Source organism: Salmo salar, chromosome 11 (genome assembly GCF_965601325.2).
Source record: "Salmo salar chromosome 11, fSalSal1, whole genome shotgun sequence".
Classification (NCBI taxonomy): Eukaryota; Metazoa; Chordata; class Actinopteri; order Salmoniformes; family Salmonidae; genus Salmo; species Salmo salar.
Window position 1 is genome coordinate 106215951 of NC_138301.1, and position 22688 is coordinate 106238638.

At 44.1% G+C, this 22688-nt stretch overlaps 1 protein-coding gene across 5 annotated transcripts in view; it reads right to left on the reverse strand.

The window, feature by feature from the left end:
- Positions 1-22688, reverse strand: part of LOC106563441 (kelch-like protein 13) — a 71566-nt gene that overhangs the window by 24030 nt on the left and 24848 nt on the right. For 3 of the 5 annotated variants that reach the window (XM_014129020.3, XM_014129018.3, XM_014129019.3), the window contains 2 exons: positions 10782-10923; positions 549-681 (listed from right to left, as the gene is read on the reverse strand). In XM_014129020.3, coding sequence (XP_013984495.1) covers positions 549-681; positions 10782-10923 — 275 coding nt within the window. Of the gene's footprint in view, positions 1-548; positions 682-10781; positions 10924-19178; positions 19264-22688 lie in introns of those variants that run through there. The other 2 variants (XM_014129016.3, XM_082958237.1) reach the window with 2 other exon arrangements.

The following is a 22688-nucleotide window of genomic DNA, read 5'->3' on the forward strand; positions in this document are numbered from 1 at the left end:
TAGCAGCAAAGGGGGGGACCAACTCCATATTAATGCCCTTGATTTTGGAATGAGATTTTCGACGAGCAGCTGTCCACATACTTTTGGTCATGTTGTGTAGCTTGTCAGATTGTAGAGATGACAGGGGAAGTAAAAAGCAGCATCTCAAACCCTGGAGGATTCACGTTGTGCTTAAAGAGAAAGAGCACTTTGGGAGAAGCCTCTTTCAGGGAGATTGACACGTTAATAATATTTCCATCTACCAGGCAGGAGAAACAAGACAGAGACCAACAATACCCTTCTGATTCGCCATGGCTGGCACACACACACAGAGACAGTGAGAGACAGAGAAAGTGAGAGAGTGTGCTTCCATCAGAGGGAGATTTACAGAACAACCAAACACAATGCTAACAGCTGCAGAGCCCCAGAGTGGAGAGTGATTGACGGACGTGTGACAAGCAGGCTAATCCTCTGATCACTCAGTCTGTTAATGAACATTAAACACAATATGCTGTCGTCCCATCCCGTGATTTGTGCTGCGGGTGAGAGACAGAGGCATTTTGTCTTACCTGTGAACATGGCTTTGAAGTAGTCGCTGGAGGAGGCCATCATGGCACGGTGTACTGGGAAGGCTTCGTCTCCGTCCCCCGCCACCAGCGTGACATCACACAGTAATCCCTCTATCCTCAGCTGGTCAAATCCCTGGGAAGGAGGGAGACAGAGAGACAGGAGAGACCAGCCTGTTAGAGAGCTGCCCTGTGTACTGTGCAGAGACCCTGTCTGTCCTGAACCATGGTCTCATTCCTGAAGGGCTCAACCTGCTCTCTATAACCCTGCCCAGACTGGTACACCGAGACTGGATGATCGTAACTCAATCACTACATGACAGCGCTACCGTTTCTTGACAACCTTCCTGCAAATAAAACACATATATCCCTGAAGTTATTATTTGTCTACCTTCATAAAGAAAATGTTACAGCACGTTTTACATTTCATATTGATTTAATGTAAATTCCTTCCAGGAAAATATTTTTCGGGGGTAAAACCAGACAAATAAATGAATATGACACAGAACTATAATGCTCACCCGGCTTAATAGCAATATGTAGCAATGATATCACATTTTCTACTGGTCAAATTGATTGTTTCTAGACAGCTTCCTTGACATTCTGAATACAAAGTAATTACTCCAGCAACATTTTTATGTTGAGGAAAAACTGATGTCGATGTTAGCTATATAGGACAACTATGGTGTCGTTAAGTCCACCGTGGAGTCTAAACGCGTCTGCATGCTTCCCATCTGAAACAGTTCGGAACAGTTTGTGTACATATTAGGACAACATTTTGTGACGTTTTTGTTTGTTTTGGACTTCGGCAAGGTTATTGTTTTGAGGCAAGCCGAAGTCGGTAGCCGAAGTCTACGCCCCGTCGCCGATGATTGGTCAACAGTAGGGATTCTTCAATAAGTGTTTGTTATTATTCAACGAGACATATTTTTAAAAATGTTCCCCCTTTTTCTCCCCAATTTTGATCTTGTCTCATCGCTGCAACTCCCCAACAGGCTCAGAAGGCGAAGGTCGAGTTCATGCATCCTCCGAAACATGACACATGAAGCTGCGCTTCTTAATTATCACCTGCCTGCTTAACCCGGAAGCCAGCCGCACCAATGTATCGGAGGAAACACTGTTCACCTGATTAACAAGGTCAGCCTGCAGGCGCCCGGCCTGCCACAAGGAGTCGCTAGAGAGCGATGAGCCAAGTAAAGCCCCCTCCCCCCTGGCCAAACCCTCCCCTAACCCGGGTTTAAGCTGGGCCAATTGTGCGCCGCCCTATGATACTCCTGGGATCGAACCCGGGTCTGCAGTGATGCCTCTAGCACTGCCTTAGACTGCTGTACCACTCAGGAGGCCCTGAGATTAATAGTTTTAATGCACATTTTTTCACTTGACAAATATTGCACCATTCTGTGATGCAATATCAAATCAGTAGTTTCCATGTAATGTAGAATGTTCATTCAAATTACGTTAACTGGATGTGGCTCATGCAATGGAAGGTATTTTTTGTAATGTCAGTTGAGTTTAATCAACAAATCACAGCACATATAGATGGGTACACCTCCTGCTTTGCGCCTATGGGAACGCTGTATCGCATTAGTGGAAACCAAGACTGCTCTCAGGGCAAGTCTGCCGGTTTTGACTAGCAGAAGTGACTTTTCATAGCAGGTTAGGATAATTAGGTTAAGGTTAGGAAAAGGGTTAGCTAAAATTGTCCCCGACATGACTCAAACATATCTAGCTACAACCAGGCCTGCCCTGAGAACAGTCTTGGTTTCCACTAATGCGATGCTGCTATAGTTACACTCGCAATGGCCGCCAGTCCACCCATTATACCATCATTGACTAATTCATTATATTTCTATGGCAGCACATGCATTCAGGAGTAGAGGAAAGGTGGCAATGTGCGTCAACAAAAAAAAACGTTTTTATTTTTATTTCTTTGCCATTACCATCATCCAAAATTCCATGACCATCACAGCCCTACTTGCAGCAATGACAGAGACGGTGTCAATGTGATTAAGTGACAACCCACATCAGCATTGGGCTAAATCACACATATACACCCACTCTGTGCTGTGTTCCTGAGACCTTTTCAACACAATAATACGCTCTTCAACAGCAGGTATAAAAACTATTCACCAGCTAAAAGGCTATTACACTGTTGAAAGGAAACCTTTGAAGCACTCTGTCTAACAACAAGTCCACACATCAACAACACACCTCCATCATAGTGGCAGGTTGTGGAATACACACAGTGTGGAAAGGTCACACATTGATAAGTCCAACAGTTTTCTGCCAGCTCCTGCCTGGCCTGGGGGCCCCTCTCTCTGTAACGACCTTCACGTGTGGACAGAGACTGGCATGGGCAAGGCAGGCCTTGGAGCCTGACTCACTGAATGACTCAATGACTGATTGACTCACCATGTCTCTGTCTTTCCCTTCCAGCTAGCTACTGTATATAAACAATATCATGGATTTCTTCTCCAACTCAATTGTTATCACGCTTTCTTTTTATCTTCTCATATGCAGAAGACATCTTGTTCTATGCTTGCGATGAAAAAAGTAGACCATTTCAACTTGAGGGAACAACAGTCCATTTCAATTATTTCAATCCAACTTCATGAAAGATATCAGTTTGACAACTCTTTGTAGAGAGCATTATAGACAGTTTTCAATGTTCTTAGAACATAATTCCCTTTGAGTCAACGGAATAATTTACTGATCATCCTCCTTATCAAATGCAGTGAATGGGTTTGAAAGTCAAGTCTTATATATCTTAACTTAACGAGCTTGCACACGTGACCCTGATTTATACCATTATTTATGCGCTTTGACCCTCCACGCACATCGCATCCTGACTTCAGATGTGCCAGTGATTAGAGTGGGTGAGTCTGTTCTTAGTGTGGGTGTGATTGTTAGAATTATATAAAGGTGACGCATTACTGCGTTGTGAATGTGCAAAATAGATTTTGTCCCCCGCACCAGACGCGATCACGACACGCAGGTTGAAATATCAAAAACCCCGAACCAATTATATTAATTTGGGGACAGGTCGAAAAGCATTAAACATTTATGGCAATTTGTCCTATTGAGCTAGCTTGCTGTTGCTAGCTAATTTGTCCTGGGATATAAACGTGGAGTTGTTATTTTTCCTGAAATGCACAAGGTCCTCTACCCCAACAATTAATCCACACATAAAACGGTCAACTGAATCGTTTCTAGTCATCTCTGCTCCTTCCAGGCTTTTTCATCTTTGGACTTTATATGGCAAGACACCTGTCGCACATTATTCGCGTCTGTCTCAGCGGACTAATCCATTATGGAGGCCACGGGGATGGCACAGTCCATCACTCTACGACATGTGATACTGAAATTGCATATGGTTAGATTATGTAAAAATAATGGTGCAACACTAATAAATCCAATATTATTTTATAACAAATGTGCTTTATCCCGCGTTGGATATGGTCACTGTATGCGGTTCTGAAACAATCTTCAGTGCGCCGTATAATTAATGCGCCTTTCCCTATGTTGCTATGTGCATAAAAGCAAAATTAACCATCATATTGGGATTGAGAACAATGCTGCGGAGGCAGCAGCAGCAGAGACGAGGAAACAGTCCTTGCCTTAAAACCTATTCGGACGGGATTAGTTGTACTGGGTGTGGTTGGGTAATTATGTGCACAAGCTCAAAACACCACATCTGCCATTTTAGTCCGTCCGAATCTGCCATGTCAGTCATTTGTACTGTTTTTTTGGCTAACTCAAAGGTCCTCTGATAACACTAGACCTATGCGAATCGACATCCCTGTGTTTTGAGATAAATGTCTGAGTTTTACAGGTGTATCTAACAGTTTGAGAAAGAAAACAATAACTGATTCGATAAATTGAATGAAGTGCTGCGCATAATCAAAATATTTTAGGGCCTACATGTATCAACTTTCACAGTGAATATTTTTGTTCATACGTTTTGTGAGTATGAATTGAACATTGCCAAATGCATCAGTTAAAAATATTTCGCCTATTTAATGTAACCATTTCTGTTAATAGATCGCAAAGCAGCATACACCTGACCTAAATGTTGGGAAATAATACGTTCACTTTCGCATCCACAGCCTTAAAACGCATCTCAAGTGCAAATGCACTGTTTAGCTCACATCTGAAGACTGTGGGGCATTTAGGACGTCTAATGCGGATCGCTAAAATATCCTAATGATTATGATCACACTATCTCAATTCAAATATTATGGCGACACTATACCAAAGACGGTTTGTTATGGTTTAGAAACCAAGCTCGAGTTATCAGTGTAGCCCTTTTATCGTCTGGACTTGTCTTCACAACTAGGGAAAAAAACTCCATGCGTCCGTTATAACTGTCAATTTATTAGAAAAAATGAAATAATTACAGGGAGCAGTTTGGAAAAAACGAATCCCATCCGAATCGCCCTCTGGAATAACGGACATTCTGGGGTAATAATTACATAACCAACGTTCTCTAGTAATACTAGTCCCGTGCGAATAGGGCTTAGCCCAATTTTCTAAGAAAATTGAGGAGCGGGCAAACCGCAACTTAAATTATGTATATAATCAATAGCCTAACTGTTAAATGTGCATGGCTTTATCAATCATGCATATATAATCTACTGAAATAAGACAAATGCTACTTCTGTTGCCTTTTTGATAGTTTGTTTAATAGCCTACTGATTCTGTGTACACCAAGTCTCATGCAATGGCAAAATGTCGGATAAAGCTATTTCACAGATTTGGCATTTATTATGCTGTAAAAATGGCTTTCCATTTTTTTGGTTACAACAGACTGGTACTACTTATCATTTATTTTGTGTTGTTTACACGGTTCCAAACAGGAAGAAAAATAATATCGTAATCTAACAGCACCTGAGTATCACAGATATGCATGCAGCTCTCACTCCTATTCCCTCCGTTTTTATGATCTTATTGTTATTATTATGATCATCACTATAATAATAATAAGTAATGTCATTATCATTATTTACAATGTTTCAAATGGTCAGAAAAATGCAACTGTTTGGCACACATAATACTGAGGCAACGCCTGCTCCTATACGCTCCATTTTCTTGATCTCCTGTAGTTTCCACAACTAAGTCAAATGTCTTCCACAGATCTGACTTCCCCTTTCCCTCCTGAGAAACCATTAAACATTCGCCCGTTTCGAGTTTCTTTTTCACGTCCTCAGCATTAATTTTGCTGTCGACATTACAGTGTTTGGAGTTTGTTATAACCAATTTATTGATGTGACTACGATAGGTCAGGCCCTATTGGTCAGATGCGATGAAATGCGTTCATGTTTCACATAAAGAGAGCAAGGGTTGAGGGAACAGGGAATGTTTTTCCTAAACAAATAAGGGATTTCGGTAACATAGCTTTTGAGTCAGAAGCAAGTAAGAAACTAAATGGCTGAAATGAAGTCACAGCTTCAGCACGGACAGCGCAATAAACACTTGCTGTGGTGCCTTTTCACTGCAGTAGAGAGGAGAGCGAGACAGCGTGTGCCAGTCACACAGGCACTAGCTTTTTTTTAAGTGTGACCGTCGGGCTCGTTCTTGAGTCATGTGTGTGTCTTAATTATTTAATCAAACAGTGTGCTTAAAACATCAGACAAACTCAGTGCATATGAGCTCAGTGCATTGGGCTCCCGAGTGGCGCAGCGGTCTAAGGCACTGCATCTCAGTGCTAGAAGCGTCACTACAGACCCTGGTTCGATCCCTGTATCACAACCGGCCGTGATCGGGAGTCCCATAGGGCGACGCACAATTGGCCCAGCGTCGTCAAGGGTTAGGCAGTCATTGTAAAATAAGGATTTGTTCTTATCTGACTAGCCTAGTTAAATAAAGGTTAAATAAAAAATATGTAGTTGGTTTTATTCAAACACATAGGTGTGTGTCTATATATGGAAAAATGAAGTTAAAACATTTCGACCAATCGACTGGTCGAAAGAAACGGACGCCTCTCGGGCGACAAAAATTGTTTTTAGTCACTCATTTTTATCTCCAAATTTGAGAACATGGATTTCTTTTTAGTGAAGTCTAAACCCTGATGTGCTTATAGCAAGTTTGACGTTCATGGAAACAATTCCATAATTGTTTCTACATCAAAAGAAGAAATGTGGACAGTGTTGGATAATTATAACCTTAGTGTTACAGTGTCATTTTACTAACGATACCGAGAGTATCACGATACCACAGTGGCAGAAATCTGTGTCCTAGCATCCTGTTTCCCTGTCCCCCGGACGCTTGTTCCCATTCTCTAAATGTTCTGTGCATGTGCTACGCAAAAACCTGGCAGTGAAATTCACACTTCTACTCAATCTAACATACTGAATTTAACTTCACACTGCTTAGTGTATAATATAATACTTCATAGAATGCAAATATGAGCAAATCAGCCAAAGGCCTACCTGTGATTTGTCTGGAGGATTGGGAGGAAGGAATATAGATGCATAATGATCTGCTTGTTATTGTGTCAGTGAGGGGAAAACACTGTATAATGATCTGCTTGTTATGGTGTCAGTGAGGGGAAAACACTGCATAATGATCTGCTTGTTATTGTGTCAGTAAGGGGAAAACACTGCATAATGATCTGCTTGTTATTGTGTCAGTAAGGGGAAAACACTGCATAATGATCTGCTTGTTATTGTGTCAGTAAGGGGAAAACACTGCATAATGATCTGCTTGTTATTGTGTCAGTAAGGGGAAAACACTGCATAATGATCTGCTTGTTATGGTGTCAGTGAGGGGAAAACACTGCATAATGATCTGCTTGTTATGGTGTCAGTGAGGGGAAAACACTGCATAATGATCTGCTTGTTATTGTGTCAGTAAGGGGAAAACACTGCATAATGATCTGCTTGTTATTGTGTCAGTAAGGGGAAAACACTGCATAATGATCTGCATGTTATTGTGTCAGTAAGGGGAAAACACTGCATAATGATCTGCATGTTATTGTGTCAGTAAGGGGAAAACACTGCATAATGATCTGCTTGTTATTGTGTCAGTAAGGGGAAAACACTGCATAATGATCTGCTTGTTATTGTGTCAGTGAGGGGAAAACACTGCATAATGATCTGCTTGTTATTGTGTCAGTAAGGGGAAAACACTGCATAATGATCTGCTTGTTATTGTGTCAGTGAGGGGAAAACACTGCATAATGATCTGCTTGTTATTGTGTCAGTAAGAGAAAACACTGCATAATGATCTGCTTGTTATTGTGTCAGTGAGGGGAAAACACTGCATTATGATCTGCTTGTTATTGTGTCAGTAAGGGGAAAACACTGAATAATGATCTGCATGTTGTGTCAGTAAGGGGAAAACACTGCATAATGATCTGCTTGTTATTGTGTCAGTGAGGGGAAAACACTGCATTATGATCTGCTTGTTATTGTGTCAGTAAGGGGAAAACACTGCATAATGATCTGCATGTTGTGTCAGTAAGGGGAAAACACTGCATAATGATCTGCTTGTTATTGTGTCAGTAAGGGGAAAACACTGCATAATGATCTGCTTGTTATTGTGTCAGTGAGGGGAAAACACTGCATAATGATCTGCTTGTTATTGTGTCAGTAAGGGGAAAACACTGCATAATGATCTGCTTGTTATTGTGTCAGTAAGGGGAAAACACTGCATAATGATCTGCTTGTTATTGTGTCAGTAAGGGGAAAACACTGCATAATGATCTGCTTGTTATTGTGTCAGTAAGGGGAAAACACTGCATAATGATCTGTTTGTTATTGTGTCAGTAAGGGGAAAACACTGCATAATGATCTGCTTGTTATTGTGTCAGTAAGGGGAAAACACTGCATAATGATCTGCATGTTATTGTGTCAGTAAGGGGAAAACACTGCATAATGATCTGCTTGTTATTGTGTCAGTAAGGGGAAAACACTGCATAATGATCTGCTTGTTATTGTGTCAGTAAGGGGAAAACACTGCATAATGATCTGCTTGTTATTGTGTCAGTAAGGGGAAAACACTGCATAATGATCTGCTTGTTATTGTGTCAGTAAGGGGAAAACACTGCATAATGATTTGCATGTTATTGTGTCAGTAAGGGGAAAACACTGCATAATGATCTGCTTGTTATTGTGTCAGTAAGGGGAAAACACTGCATAATGATCTGCTTGTTATTGTGTCAGTAAGGGGAAAACACTGCATAATGATCTGCTTGTTATTGTGTCAGTAAGGGGAAAACACTGCATAATGATCTGCTTGTTATTGTGTCAGTAAGGGGAAAACACTGCATAATGATCTGCTTGTTATTGTGTCAGTAAGGGGAAAACACTGCATAATGATCTGCTTGTTATTGTGTCAGTAAGGGGAAAACACTGCATAATGATCTGCTTGTTATTGTGTCAGTAAGAGAAAACACTGCATAATGATCTGCTTGTTATTGTGTCAGTAAGGGGAAAACACTGCATAATGATCTGCTTGTTATTGTGTCAGTAAGGGGAAAACACTGCATAATGATCTGCTTGTTATTGTGTCAGTAAGGGGAAAACACTGCATAATGATCTGCTTGTTATTGTGTCAGTAAGGGGAAAACACTGCATAATGATCTGCTTGTTATTGTGTCAGTAAGGGGAAAACACTGCATAATGATCTGCTTGTTATTGTGTCAGTAAGGGGAAAACACTGCATAATGATCTGCTTGTTATTGTGTCAGTGAGGGGAAAACACTGCATAATGATCTGCTTGTTATTGTGTCAGTAAGGGGAAAACACTGCATAATGATCTGCTTGTTATTGTGTCAGTAAGGGGAAAACACTGCATAATGATCTGCTTGTTATTGTGTCAGTGAGGGGAAAACACTGCATAATGATCTGCTTGTTATTGTGTCAGTAAGGGGAAAACACTGCATAATGATCTGCATGTTATTGTGTCAGTAAGGGGAAAACACTGCCTGAAACCTTCTACTCTTCAGTTGACACACACACTTACTCTGTCTCCCTCTCATAAACACACACACCACTCTCTCCCTCCTAAACACATACACACACACTGCCCCAACTTTTAAAACGTTAGGCACCAAACAGAATTTAAGGAGCACAAGAAAGACATTGATTTGTGGTATAGTTTAAGCTTACACTAGGCCTATATGAATCCTACCTTTGAAGCACATCTCATGAGTAGCAGATCCTTTTCCTTTCTTCCTGAGCCAATCAAATTAGCCTTGACCTACTGTCAAGTTACCCGGTTGTTAGCTAGGTAGGTATCATGACTGAACAACATTGTTTGTTATCAAACCAATAATTAGCGTCCCGGGATTAGTTTAAAACGGCCCGCAACATGGTTTGTGAAATCCTATAACATGGTTATAACAGGTGATGAAATGATACAATGTATCATCATTGCTCGGTCTGCGCTGCTCCAATGTAACAAATGTACAACTCTAACAACAGAAGACTCATCAGGGTCTGCATCCCCGTCGCCATCATGGCTAAATGATATATTTTTTAACTGACTGAGGAATAGATGCTCATGAAGAGCAGAAGGAGAGAAGCAGGTGAATGAGGGCTGGCTGATTACAGCTGCTACACGTGATGTGAGCATGAAAGTGAAGTGGATATGATTGGACCTGTGCATACCAGAGACTGAATTCATAAACATTTTATAACAGGATCCAGCAGGTTCTTTAGATCGCTAGGGCTGAAATGTGGTAGTATCATATGAAATGGTACTACTTCATTCTAAAATGTTGGTATCATGACATTTTGGTATTGTGATATTACTGTGGTACAGGTATACCATGCAACACTACCGTAAAGGAAAAATGACTTGTGATTTAGAGTTGCATAAAAATATCATACACTAGAGATTAGATTGTTGGAGATAGATGAGCATGTTTGGTGCTGCACAGGAACAACTTTTTGTTACCGCCAATGGGTTTTAGAAAACTATTTTCTACAGAAAACCTAATTGAAACAATCCCAGGGCCATTTGTGTAATTTCTTGTTGTGTTGTAGATATTTTTAGAGTTGTGTAAAGGCCAGATCAGACCCTTGGCCTTTGTCTGGAAGATTCTCAGACACCATACAGACATACTGACTATCTAGCTTTTCAATCAATCAATGGACCTCCGAAGGCACATGAAAATCACCCTGGCATATTTCATTAGTGCTTTTATGAGGTTCATCAATCTGTATCAATCTGAACATCCTCTGAAGCAACGCCATCTCTCGGTCTCTCTCCTTCCCATCCATTACTGCTCACCTGAAGGACCACTGAACTGTGTGTGTTGCTCGTGAAGAAGCGAGTGTTTCCTGTTTTGGAAGCCTGTAGGTGGGCAGAGATGCCCATGTCACCACACCCCAGCGACACTTTCATGTGAGGGTCGTCGTCCTCCACGAGGGATCTTCATGGGAGGCAGAGAGGGAGGGGGAGAGAGAGGGAAAGAGACGTTTAGCTCACAATCATGCAGTACAAGAACACATTTATATAATAAAAATGAACTTATTGAGTGTGTTTTGCAAGTACAGTGCATTCGGAAAGTATTCAGACCCATTGACTTTTCCCACATTTTGTTACTTTACATCCTTATTCTAAAATGGATTATATATTATTTTGTTCTCATCTACACACAATACTCCATAATGACAAAGCAACAACAGGTTCCTTAATTATGTAAGTATTCAGACCCTTTGCTATGAGACTTGAAATGGAGCTCAGGTGCATCCTGTTTCCATTGATCATCCTTGAGCTGTTTCTACAACTTGATTGGAGTCCACCTGTGGTAAATTCAATTGATTGGACATGATTTGGAAAGGCACACACCTGTCTATATAAAGGGCCCACAGTTGACAGTGCATGTCAGAGCAAAAACCAGTCTAGAAGAAAAAGAAACGCACACCTATTAAGACGAGGTGCTGGCTAGCGGAGTAGAAAACTTGAAAATAAGGGAGAGCCGCACACTCTAGGAGCTCAGATGCAAACATTTGATATCCTATATACATTTTTTGCATCTGAGCTCCTAGAGTGTGCGGCTCTCCCTTATTTTCAGAGCAAAAACCAGGCCATGAGGTAGAAGGAATTGTCCACAGAGCTCAGAGACAAGATTGTGTTGAGGCACAGATCTGGGGAAGAGTAGCAAAACATTTCTGCAGCATTGAAGGTCCCCAAGAACACAGTGGCCTCCATTATTCTTAAATGGAAGAAGTTTGGAGGTACCAAGACTCTTCCTAGAGCTGGCTTCCCGGTCAAACTGAGCACTCGGGGTAGAAAGGCCTTGGTCAGGGAGGTGACCAAGAACCCGATGGTCACTCTGACAGAGCTCCTCTCTGGAGATGGGGGAAAAAACTTCCTAAAGGACAACCTTCTCTGCCGCAATCCACCAACAGTAAAAGGCACATGGCAAACTCCAAGCGGGCTGTCAAAAGGCACCAAAAGACTCTCAGACCATGAGAAACAAGATTCTCTGGTCTGATGAAACGAAGATTAAACTCTTTGGCCTGAATGCCAAGTGTCACATCTGGAGGAAACCTGGCACCATCCCTACAGTGAAGCATGGTGGTGGCAGCATCATGCTGTGGGGATGTTTTTCAGCGGCAGGGACTGGGAGACTAGTCAGGATCGAGGGAAATATGAACAGAGCAAAGTACAGAGAAATCCTTGATGAAAACCTGCTCCAGAGTGCTCAGGGCCTCAGACTGGGGCATAGGTTCACCTTCCAACAGGACCACGACCCTAAGCACATAGCCAAGACAACACAGGAGTGGCTTCGGGACAAGTCTCTGAATGTTCTTGAGTGGCCCAGCCAGAGCCCGGACTTGAACCTGATCGAACATCTCTGGAGAGACCTCAAAAGAGCTGTGCAGCAACGCTCCCCATCCAACCTGACAGAGCTTGAGAGGATTTGCAGAGAAGAATGGAAGAAACTCCCCAAATACAGGTGTAGCGTCATACCAAGAAGACTCGAGGCTGTAATCGCTAGCAAAGGTGCTTCAACAAAGTACTGAGTAAAGCATCTGAATGCTTCTGTAAATGTTATAAATACATTTGGAATTTTTTTTTTTTAATAACTGTTTTGCTTTGTCATTATGGGAAATTGTGTGTAGATTGATGAGGAAAATTAAAATTGTATCATTTTTAGAATAAGGCTGTAACAAAATGTGGAAAACGTCAAGGGGTCTGAATACTTTCCGAATGCACTGTACAGCACAGAGGCTGAGGAAGGGGGTTTTAGGAAAAGGATAATTAATACACAGCATTAACGAGTGACGAGGTCCTGTTTCCCCTATATGCAGATAGCAGTGGTGAACCACCTCTGCTAAATCGTGGCCACCACTGCAAAATAAATGTATTATTCATTTTTTTATCATTTGGGGTGAGGGGAGAAATAATTTTGGGGATGTTAAAACATTGTCAGTGTAAACTTGAAAGACTAAAACCAGATATAAAGTATGTATAAAAGATAACGGAGCTATATATTTAAAAATCAGATAATATTTGAGAACTAACAACCAACAAAATAAATAAAACACCAGGTGGGTGTAATTAATGATCAGGTAGAACAGAAAACCAGAAGGTTCCAGAGCTCGTAGGGTCAGAGTTGAATACCCCTGCACTATCCTATCATCATCCTCACACTTCAGAAACCATGGGGTGGTAATTGCAGTTTCTGATGTTCAGAAGGTTGAGGTTTGCTGTGGTTTGATGTCAGACAGTCTCGCCATGCTCTCATTGAGATTGTGAGAGAATGACACGACTTGCTTTGGTTGGTGCCTCTGAGCCAATCATAATGGTGTGCTCAACTCCTCCGCCACATTCCGCTGTATCATTAGGAGCACTCCACTCCGAACCTGATGAAGCAATACTAGTACTCTATGCAACACACCGACGCAACATCTTGTTAACTACAGAAACTTTAATTAGGCCTATAATTACTGGGGACTGACCAGTGTTTCCACTGATTAGTAGGGCACAGCACCTAAACCATGAGGGCCATTAACTTGAGGACATGCAGGAGGAGGGGGAGCTCACTCTGGGAAGTAGTTCTCAGACAAGGAAAAGTAGCACCATGCACTCTTATGAGATGCATCATGGCCAACATGTCTCCACACTCCTAATCACAATGGAGCATGCAACTGCCCTGGGAATTCCTTAAGCAGGAACAGATTTAATGCTGCTTTAATGCTGTAACAATTCAGTCAGACACATTCAGGCTCACTTGGGAAGAAAGCCCAGACAGTCACTTTTATTAGAAATGGGGCAGTTGTTTGTGTGGACTGAAGACGTTTTTCCCCTCATCAAATCATTTTGCATTAAATAATGATTCAATGGTTTCTACTTCAAAGATAGGCAGTGCTGAAATAATCAGACCGAGAGGGGCTGGGAAGAATAATAATAGTGAATCTCATTCTCGTCACACGGCACGTAAAAACCATGGTAATGCAAAAATATATAAAACTAACAAAGAAAAATCAGATTCTCACACAAAGGGAGATCTATTTATAGATCTAGGGCTACCACCATAACTAAGGACAACCAGTCCATATTTATCTACAACACATTCTATACAAGTTATTTTAAACACATGATATGATGATCATCCAGGAGTCTCTAATGAATGTAACTGGATGAGACAATCAGGGGGTCAGTTAATACTATCAGGTATGTTTCTACAGGGAGGGTGGATGGCCTAGTGGGTTCTAGTGTTTCTACAGGGAGGGTGGATGGCCTAGTGGGTTCTAGTGTTTCTACAGGGAGGGGAGGGTGAATGGCCTAGTGGGTTCTAGTGTTTCTACAGGGAGGGTGGATGGCCTAGTGGGTTCTAGTGTTTCTACAGGGAGGGTGGATGGCCTAGTGGGTTCTAGTGTTTCTACAGGGAGGGTGGATGGCCTAGTGGGTTCTAGTGTTTCTACAGGGAGGGTGGATGGCCTAGTGGGTTCTAGTGTTTCTACAGGGAGGGTGAATGGCCTAGTGGGTTCTAGTGTTTCTACAGGGAGGGTGGATGGCCTAGTGGGTTCTAGTGTTTCTACAGGGAGGGTGAATGGCCTAGTGGGTTCTAGTGTTTCTACAGGGAGGGGAGGGTGAATGGCCTAGTGGGTTCTAGTGTTTCTACAGGGAGGGTGGATGGCCTAGTGGGTTCTAGTGTTTCTACAGGGAGGGTGAATGGCCTAGTGGGTTCTAGTGTTTCTACAGGGAGGGTGGATGGCCTAGTGGGTTCTAGTGTTTCTACAGGGAGGGTGGATGGCCTAGTGGGTTCTAGTGTTTCTACAGGGAGGGTGGATGGCCTAGTGGGTTCTAGTGTTTCTACAGGGAGGGTGGATGGCCTAGTGGGTTCTAGTGTTTCTACAGGGAGGGGAGGGTGAATGGCCTAGTGGGTTCTAGTGTTTCTACAGGGAGGGGAGGGTGAATGGCCTAGTGGGTTCTAGTGTTTCTACAGGGAGGGTGGATGGCCTAGTGGGTTCTAGTGTTTCTACAGGGAGGGTGAATGGCCTAGTGGGTTCTAGTGTTTCTACAGGGAGGGTGGATGGCCTAGTGGGTTCTAGTGTTTCTACAGGGAGGGTGGATGGCCTAGTGGGTTCTAGTGTTTCTACAGGGAGGGTGGATGGCCTAGTGGGTTCTAGTGTTTCTACAGGGAGGGTGAATGGCCTAGTGGGTTCTAGTGTTTCTACAGGGAGGGTGGGTGGCCTAGTGGGTTCTAGTGTTTCTACAGGGAGGGTGGGTGGCCTAGTGGGTTCTAGTGTTTCTACAGGGAGGGTGGATGGCCTAGTGGGTTCTAGTGTTTCTACAGGGAGGGTGAATGGCCTAGTGGGTTCTAGTGTTTCTACAGGGAGGGTGGATGGCCTAGTGGGTTCTAGTGTTTCTACAGGGAGGGTGAATGGCCTAGTGGGTTCTAGTGTTTCTACAGGGAGGGGAGGGTGAATGGCCTAGTGGGTTCTAGTGTTTCTACAGGGAGGGTGAATGGCCTAGTGGGTTCTAGTGTTTCTACAGGGAGGGGAGGGTGAATGGCCTAGTGGGTTCTAGTGTTTCTACAGGGAGGGTGGATGGCCTAGTGGGTTCTAGTGTTTCTACAGGGAGGGTGGATGGCCTAGTGGGTTGTAGTGTTTCTACAGGGAGGGTGGATGGCCTAGTGGGTTCTAGTGTTTCTACAGGGAGGGTGGATGGCCTAGTGGGTTCTAGTGTTTCTACAGGGAGGGTGGATGGCCTAGTGGGTTCTAGTGTTTCTACAGGGAGGGTGGATGGCCTAGTGGGTTCTAGTGTTTCTACAGGGAGGGGAGGGTGAATGGCCTAGTGGGTTCTAGTGTTTCTACAGGGAGGATGGATGGCCTAGTGGGTTCTAGTGTTTCTACAGGGAGGGTGAATGGCCTAGTGGGTTCTAGTGTTTCTACAGGGAGGGTGGATGGCCTAGTGGGTTCTAGTGTTTCTACAGGGAGGGTGAATGGCCTAGTGGGTTCTAGTGTTTCTACAGGGAGGGTGGATGGCCTAGTGGGTTCTAGTGTTTCTACAGGGAGGGTGGATGGCCTAGTGGGTTCTAGTGTTTCTACAGGGAGGGTGGATGGCCTAGTGGGTTCTAGTGTTTCTACAGGGAGGGTGGATGGCCTAGTGGGTTCTAGTGTTTCTACAGGGAGGGTGGATGGCCTAGTGGGTTCTAGTGTTTCTACAGGGAGGGGAGGGTGAATGGCCTAGTGGGTTCTAGTGTTTCTACAGGGAGGGTGGATGGCCTAGTGGGTTCTAGTGTTTCTACAGGGAGGGTGGATGGCCTAGTGGGTTCTAGTGTTTCTACAGGGAGGGGAGGGTGAATGGCCTAGTGGGTTCTAGTGTCTCTACAGGGAGGGTGGGTGGCCTAGTGGGTTCTAGTGTTTCTACAGGGAGGGTGGATGGCCTAGTGGGTTCTAGTGTTTCTACAGGGAGGGTGGATGGCCTAGTGGGTTCTAGTGTTTCTACAGGGAGGGTGGATGGCCTAGTGGGTTCTAGTGTTTCTACAGGGAGGGGAGAGTGAATGGCCTAGTGGGTTCTAGTGTTTCTACAGGGAGGGTGAATGGCCTAGTGGGTTCTAGTGTTTCTACAGGGAGGGTGAATGGCCTAGTGGGTTCTAGTGTTTCTACAGGGAGGGTGGATGGCCTAGTGGGTTCTAGTGTTTCTACAGGGAGGGTGGATGGCCTAGTGGGTTCTAGTGTTTCTACAGGGAGGGTGGATGGCCTAGTGGGTTCTAGTGTTTCTACAGGGAGGGTGGATGGCCTAGTGGGTTCTAGTGTTTCTACAGGGAGGGTGAATGGCCTAGTGGGTTCTAGTGTTTCTACAGGGAGGGTGGGTGGCCTAGTGGGTTCTAGTGTTTCTACAGGGAGGGTGGATGGCCTAGTGGGTTCTATTGTTTCTACAGGGAGGGTGGATGGCCTAGTGGGTTCTAGTGTTTCTACAGGGAGGGGAGGGTGAATGGCCTAGTGGGTTCTAGTGTTTCTACAGGGAGGGTGGATGGCCTAGTGGGTTCTAGTGTTTCTACAGGGAGGGTGGATGGCCTAGTGGGTTCTAGTGTTTCTACAGGGAGGGTGGATGGCCTAGTGGGTTCTAGTGTTTCTACAGGGAGGGTGGATGGCCTAGTGGGTTCTAGTGTTTCTACAGGGAGGGTGGATGGCCTAGTGGGTTCTAGTGTTTCTACAGGGAGGGTGGATGGCCTAGTGGGTTCTAGTGTTTCTACAGGGAGGGTGGATGGCCTAGTGGGTTCTAGTGTTTCTACAGGGAGGGTGGATGGCCTAGTGGGTTCTAGTGTTTCTACAGGGAGGGTGAATGGCCTAGTGGGTTCTAGTGTTTCTACAGGGAGGGTGGATGGCCTAGTGGGTTCTAGTGTTTCTACAGGGAGGGTGGATGGCCTAGTGGGTTCTAGTGTTTCTACAGGGAGGGTGGATGGCCTAGTGGGTTCTAGTGTTTCTACAGGGAGGGTGGATGGCCTAGTGGGTTCTAGTGTTTCTACAGGGAGGGTGGATGGCCTAGTGGGTTCTAGTGTTTCTACAGGGAGGGTGGATGGCCTAGTGGGTTCTAGTGTTTCTACAGGGAGGGTGGATGGCCTAGTGGGTTCTAGTGTTTCTACAGGGAGGGTGGATGGCCTAGTGGGTTCTAGTGTTTCTACAGGGAGGGTGGATGGCCTAGTGGGTTCTAGTGTTTCTACAGGGAGGGTGAATGGCCTAGTGGGTTCTAGTGTTTCTACAGGGAGGGTGGATGGCCTAGTGGGTTCTAGTGTTTCTACAGGGAGGGTGGATGGCCTAGTGGGTTCTAGTGTTTCTACAGGGAGGGTGGATGGCCTAGTGGGTTCTAGTGTTTCTACAGGGAGGGTGGATGGCCTAGTGGGTTCTAGTGTTTCTACAGGGAGGGTGGATGGCCTAGTGGGTTCTAGTGTTTCTACAGGGAGGGTGGATGGCCTAGTGGGTTCTAGTGTTTCTACAGGGAGGGTGGATGGCCTAGTGGGTTCTAGTGTTTCTACAGGGAGGGTGGATGGCCTAGTGGGTTCTAGTGTTTCTACAGGGAGGGTGGATGGCCTAGTGGGCTCTAGTGTTTCTACAGGGAGGGTGGATGGCCTAGTGGGTTCTAGTGTTTCTACAGGGAGGGTGGATGGCCTAGTGGGTTCTAGTGTTTCTACAGGGAGGGTGGATGGCCTAGTGGGTTCTAGTGTTTCTACAGGGAGGGTGGATGGCCTAGTGGGTTCTAGTGTTTCTACAGGGAGGGTGGATGGCCTAGTGGGTTCTAGTGTTTCTACAGGGAGGGTGGATGGCCTAGTGGGTTCTAGTGTTTCTACAGGGAGGGTGGATGGCCTAGTGGGTTCTAGTGTTTCTACAGGGAGGGTGGATGGCCTAGTGGGTTCTAGTGTTTCTACAGGGAGGGTGGATGGCCTAGTGGGTTCTAGTGTTTCTACAGGGAGGGTGGGTGGCCTAGTGGGTTCTAGTGTTTCTACAGGGAGGGTGGATGGCCTAGTGGGTTCTAGTGTTTCTACAGGGAGGGTGGATGGCCTAGTGGGTTCTAGTGTTTCTACAGGGAGGGTGGATGGCCTAGTGGGTTCTAGTGTTTCTACAGGGAGGGTGGATGGCCTAGTGGGTTCTAGTGTTTCTACAGGGAGGGTGGATGGCCTAGTGGGTTCTAGTGTTTCTACAGGGAGGGTGGATGGCCTAGTGGGTTCTAGTGTTTCTACAGGGAGGGTGGATGGCCTAGTGGGTTCTAGTGTTTCTACAGGGAGGGTGGATGGCCTAGTGGGTTCTAGTGTTTCTACAGGGAGGGTGGATGGCCTAGTGGGTTCTAGTGTTTCTACAGGGAGGGTGGATGGCCTAGTGGGTTCTAGTGTTTCTACAGGGAGGGTGGATGGCCTAGTGGGTTCTAGTGTTTCTACAGGGAGGGTGGATGGCCTAGTGGGTTCTAGTGTTTCTACAGGGAGGGTGGATGGCCTAGTGGGTTCTAGTGTTTCTACAGGGAGGGTGGATGGCCTAGTGGGTTCTAGTGTTTCTACAGGGAGGGTGGGTGGCCTAGTGGGTTCTAGTGTTTCTACAGGGAGGGTGGGTGGCCTAGTGGCCTCTAGCTTGCAGGAATTCAAGGTCAAAACCACCACCACTAGATGCTGAGGATTCATGGCTAGAGGAGTGACAACAAACACACTGACACACAGCACAGGCAGGGTACATTTACCCTGTCAGGTGGTAAGTCGGAGAAGCAGCAAGGAGAGAGTGGGTTGTCCATACCACAAAGGAGTGCTGGTGGCTGCCGGAACGAAAAACAAAAAGAACAACATCTAGAGCAGGATGATGTTATTTGGCCTCCCAAGTTTTCTGAACACAAATAATAAGAAATGTTCGTTCTTGGACATAAAACACTGTACAATCACCAGGAAATGAGTTCAAAGTGATTTTAATTGAGGAAATCTGTTCAAGTATTCTTAGGCATAACTAGAGGGGCATATGTGATTGTATACCAATTTAATCAAGGTTTGAAACTATTCTGTTTTTGTCAAATACGATATAACAGTTTGGGATTCTTGTGGTCAATTTGCGTTGTTCAAATTATGTATAACTATGTTCCGGCCCTCCGATCATCCGCTCAAGGAAGAATTGGCCCATGACAAAGTAATTGGGAACCCTGATTTACAGCATCCCAGTCATAAAAACTTGGTTTCTTGCTGTCGGTGGGAGGAGCAAACACAAATGGCATCTGACGTTTCATCCACGAGCAGCAGATTTACAGTGAAACACACACACACACGAAATAACAATGCACAGACGAAGACAATTTTTGTGAACAAGTTTTGCCTCGGGACCAAAGTTGTCTAAAAAAAATAAATCAGCAAAATACATCTGGATATTTTTTTTAATGCTATATTGATAGTAAATGTAATAAATCTTTGAGAAGGGAACAACATTCCCACCTCTTTCATTGTCAATAATACAATTTAGCCCATATTATTGATGAATAATGTTAATAAACTCACTGGTTTGAGACCACAAATCTCTAGATTGAAAATACTGTGATTGAAGAAAAATAGTTGAGAAATTAAATGATTTATTAATTCGTTCATTATAATAATTGACACTTTCTACGTGGTTTAAGTTCATACTTTTTCCATATATTAAAAAAATTAAATCTATATATACACACTGAACAGAAATATAAAACCCAACATGGAAAGCGTTGGTCCCATGTTTCATGAGCTGAAATAGATCCAAGAAATGTTCCATACACGCAAACAACTTACTTCTCTCAAATTTAGTGAACAAATTTGTTTAAATCCCTGTTAGTGAGCATTTCTCCTTTGCCAAGATAATCCATCCACCTGACAGGTGTGGCATATCAAGAAGCTGATTAAACAGCATGATCGTTACACAGGAACACCTCGCCTAAACAGGGGTGCGTTTCTTTCGCCTCCACATTACACAGGTGCACCTTATGCTGGGGACAATAAGAGGCCACTCTAAAATGCGCAGTTGTGTCAAACAACACAATGCCAAAGATGTCTCAAGTTTTGAGGGAGCATGCAATTGGCTGAGAATGTAATGTTAATTTCTCTACAATAAGCCACCTCCAATGACATTTTATAGAATTTGGCAGTATGTCCAACTGGCCTCAGAACTGCAGACCACGTGTAACCATGCCAGCATAGGACCTCCACATCTGGATTCCTCACCTGCATGATCGTCTGAGACCAGCAACCCGGACACCTGATGAAATTGTGGGTTTACACAACCAAAGGATTTCTGCACAAACTGTCAGAATCCGTCACAGGGAAGCTCATCTGTGTGCTCGTTGTCCTCACCAGGGTCTTGACCTGACTGCAGTTCGGCGTGGTAACTGACTTCAGTGGGCCAATGCTCACCTGAAGTCAGTTACTAGCACGATGGAGAAGTGCGCTCTTCATGGATGAATCCCAATTTCAACTGTGCTGGGCAGATTGCAGACAGCGTGTATGGTGTCATGTGGGCAAGCGATTTGCTGATGTCAATGTTGTGAACAGTGCCCCATGGTGGCGGTGGGGTTATGGTATGCGCAGGAATAAGCTACGGCCAATGAACATAATTGCTTTTTAATCTATGGCAATTTGAATGCACAGAGATACCGTGACGAGGTCCTGAGGCCCATTGTTGTGCCCTTCATCCGCCGCCATCACCTCATGTTTCATCATGATAATGCACGGCCCCATGTCACAAGGATCTGTACACAATTACTAGAAGCTGAAAATGTCCCAGTTCTTCCTGGCCTGCATACTCAGACATTTCACCCATTGGACATGTTTGGGATGCTCTGGATAAATGTGTACGACAGCGTGTTCCAGTTCCCGCCAATATCCAGCAACTTCAGACAGCCATTGAAGAGGAGTGGAACAACGCTCCACAGTCCACTATCAACAGCCTGATCAACTCTATGCGAAGGAGATGTGTCACGCTGCATGAGGAAAATGTTGGTCACACCAGATACTGACTGGTTTTCTGATACACACCACTACCTTTTTTTATAAAGATAACTGTGACCAACAGATGCATATCTGTATGCCCAGTCGTGTGAAATCCATAGATTAGGGCCTAATGAATATATTTCAATTGACTAACTCAGTAAAATCTTTGAAATTGTTGCATGTTGTGTTTATATTTTTGTTCAGCATATATATAAAAATTACTCAGCCACTCACAACCCATTCAAAACCTGGGTCGCGACCCACCAGTTGAGAATTGCTGAACTAGGCCACACACACACACACACACACACACTTCTTAGAAATACAATTTCATTTAACAAAAGTCAATTTTATTAGGCCCAAATCTTCAGTGTGTGTGGGTTGTGGATAGCAGTTCTCTCTTAACAAGATACTGGAACATGGCAATAATCATCTGCTTTATGGAATGGGGACTGAACCATTTATCAGAAATACTTCAGGGAATAATTCATTCATATTGGCCAAATTGGATGGGGGTTAGGTGTGCGATGCATCTTAATTGCTTTTGTAAATTGGAAGATGACTAATGAAAACATGCATCTTAAGAGCAGCAGACTGTCTCCATTTCCTCTCATTCACACATCTGTTTGAGGGATTCATTTATAAAAGTGGGGAAGTATTGGATTAAAACTAAAGCTAGAGGAACAGTGTTGACAAACCATCTATCTCCACCCTACAATGAGGAAATAAAACCCATTGACAGCTGCTCATTCATCAAACTGACACTGTTTAGTAGGCCATTTCTCCACTTCCTGTTTGTGTGACAATCATTGGAATTAAGAATAACAAAATAAAGACAATGCCTTTACTGACAAAACAATTAAACAATTAAAAGAAACATACTGCACAAAAACACATCACAAACACCAACAAAAGATAATACCCCGACCCCAGGGAACAGGTTCAGTATAATTAAATGACTAGACGCTATGCAGCATACTGATCCAACAAAGCCACTCACTCGCAGCAAGTCATGTTTGACAATGTTATAGTTTGGCCAAGGTTTCCCCTCCAACTCCAACACCAACACAGGATGATACCGTATTTGCTACCTGGGCTGCACCTCAGTGTGTAGCATGATGGACAAGCCAACAATAAACCCCTGCCTGCTGTATAAAATGACCAACAGTACCCCAAAGGAGGTGAAAAGACCCCTTGCAGCACATTGGGGAAATCCACCTCAATTCAACTCATGTACTCCTCTACTGTGTCGCTTT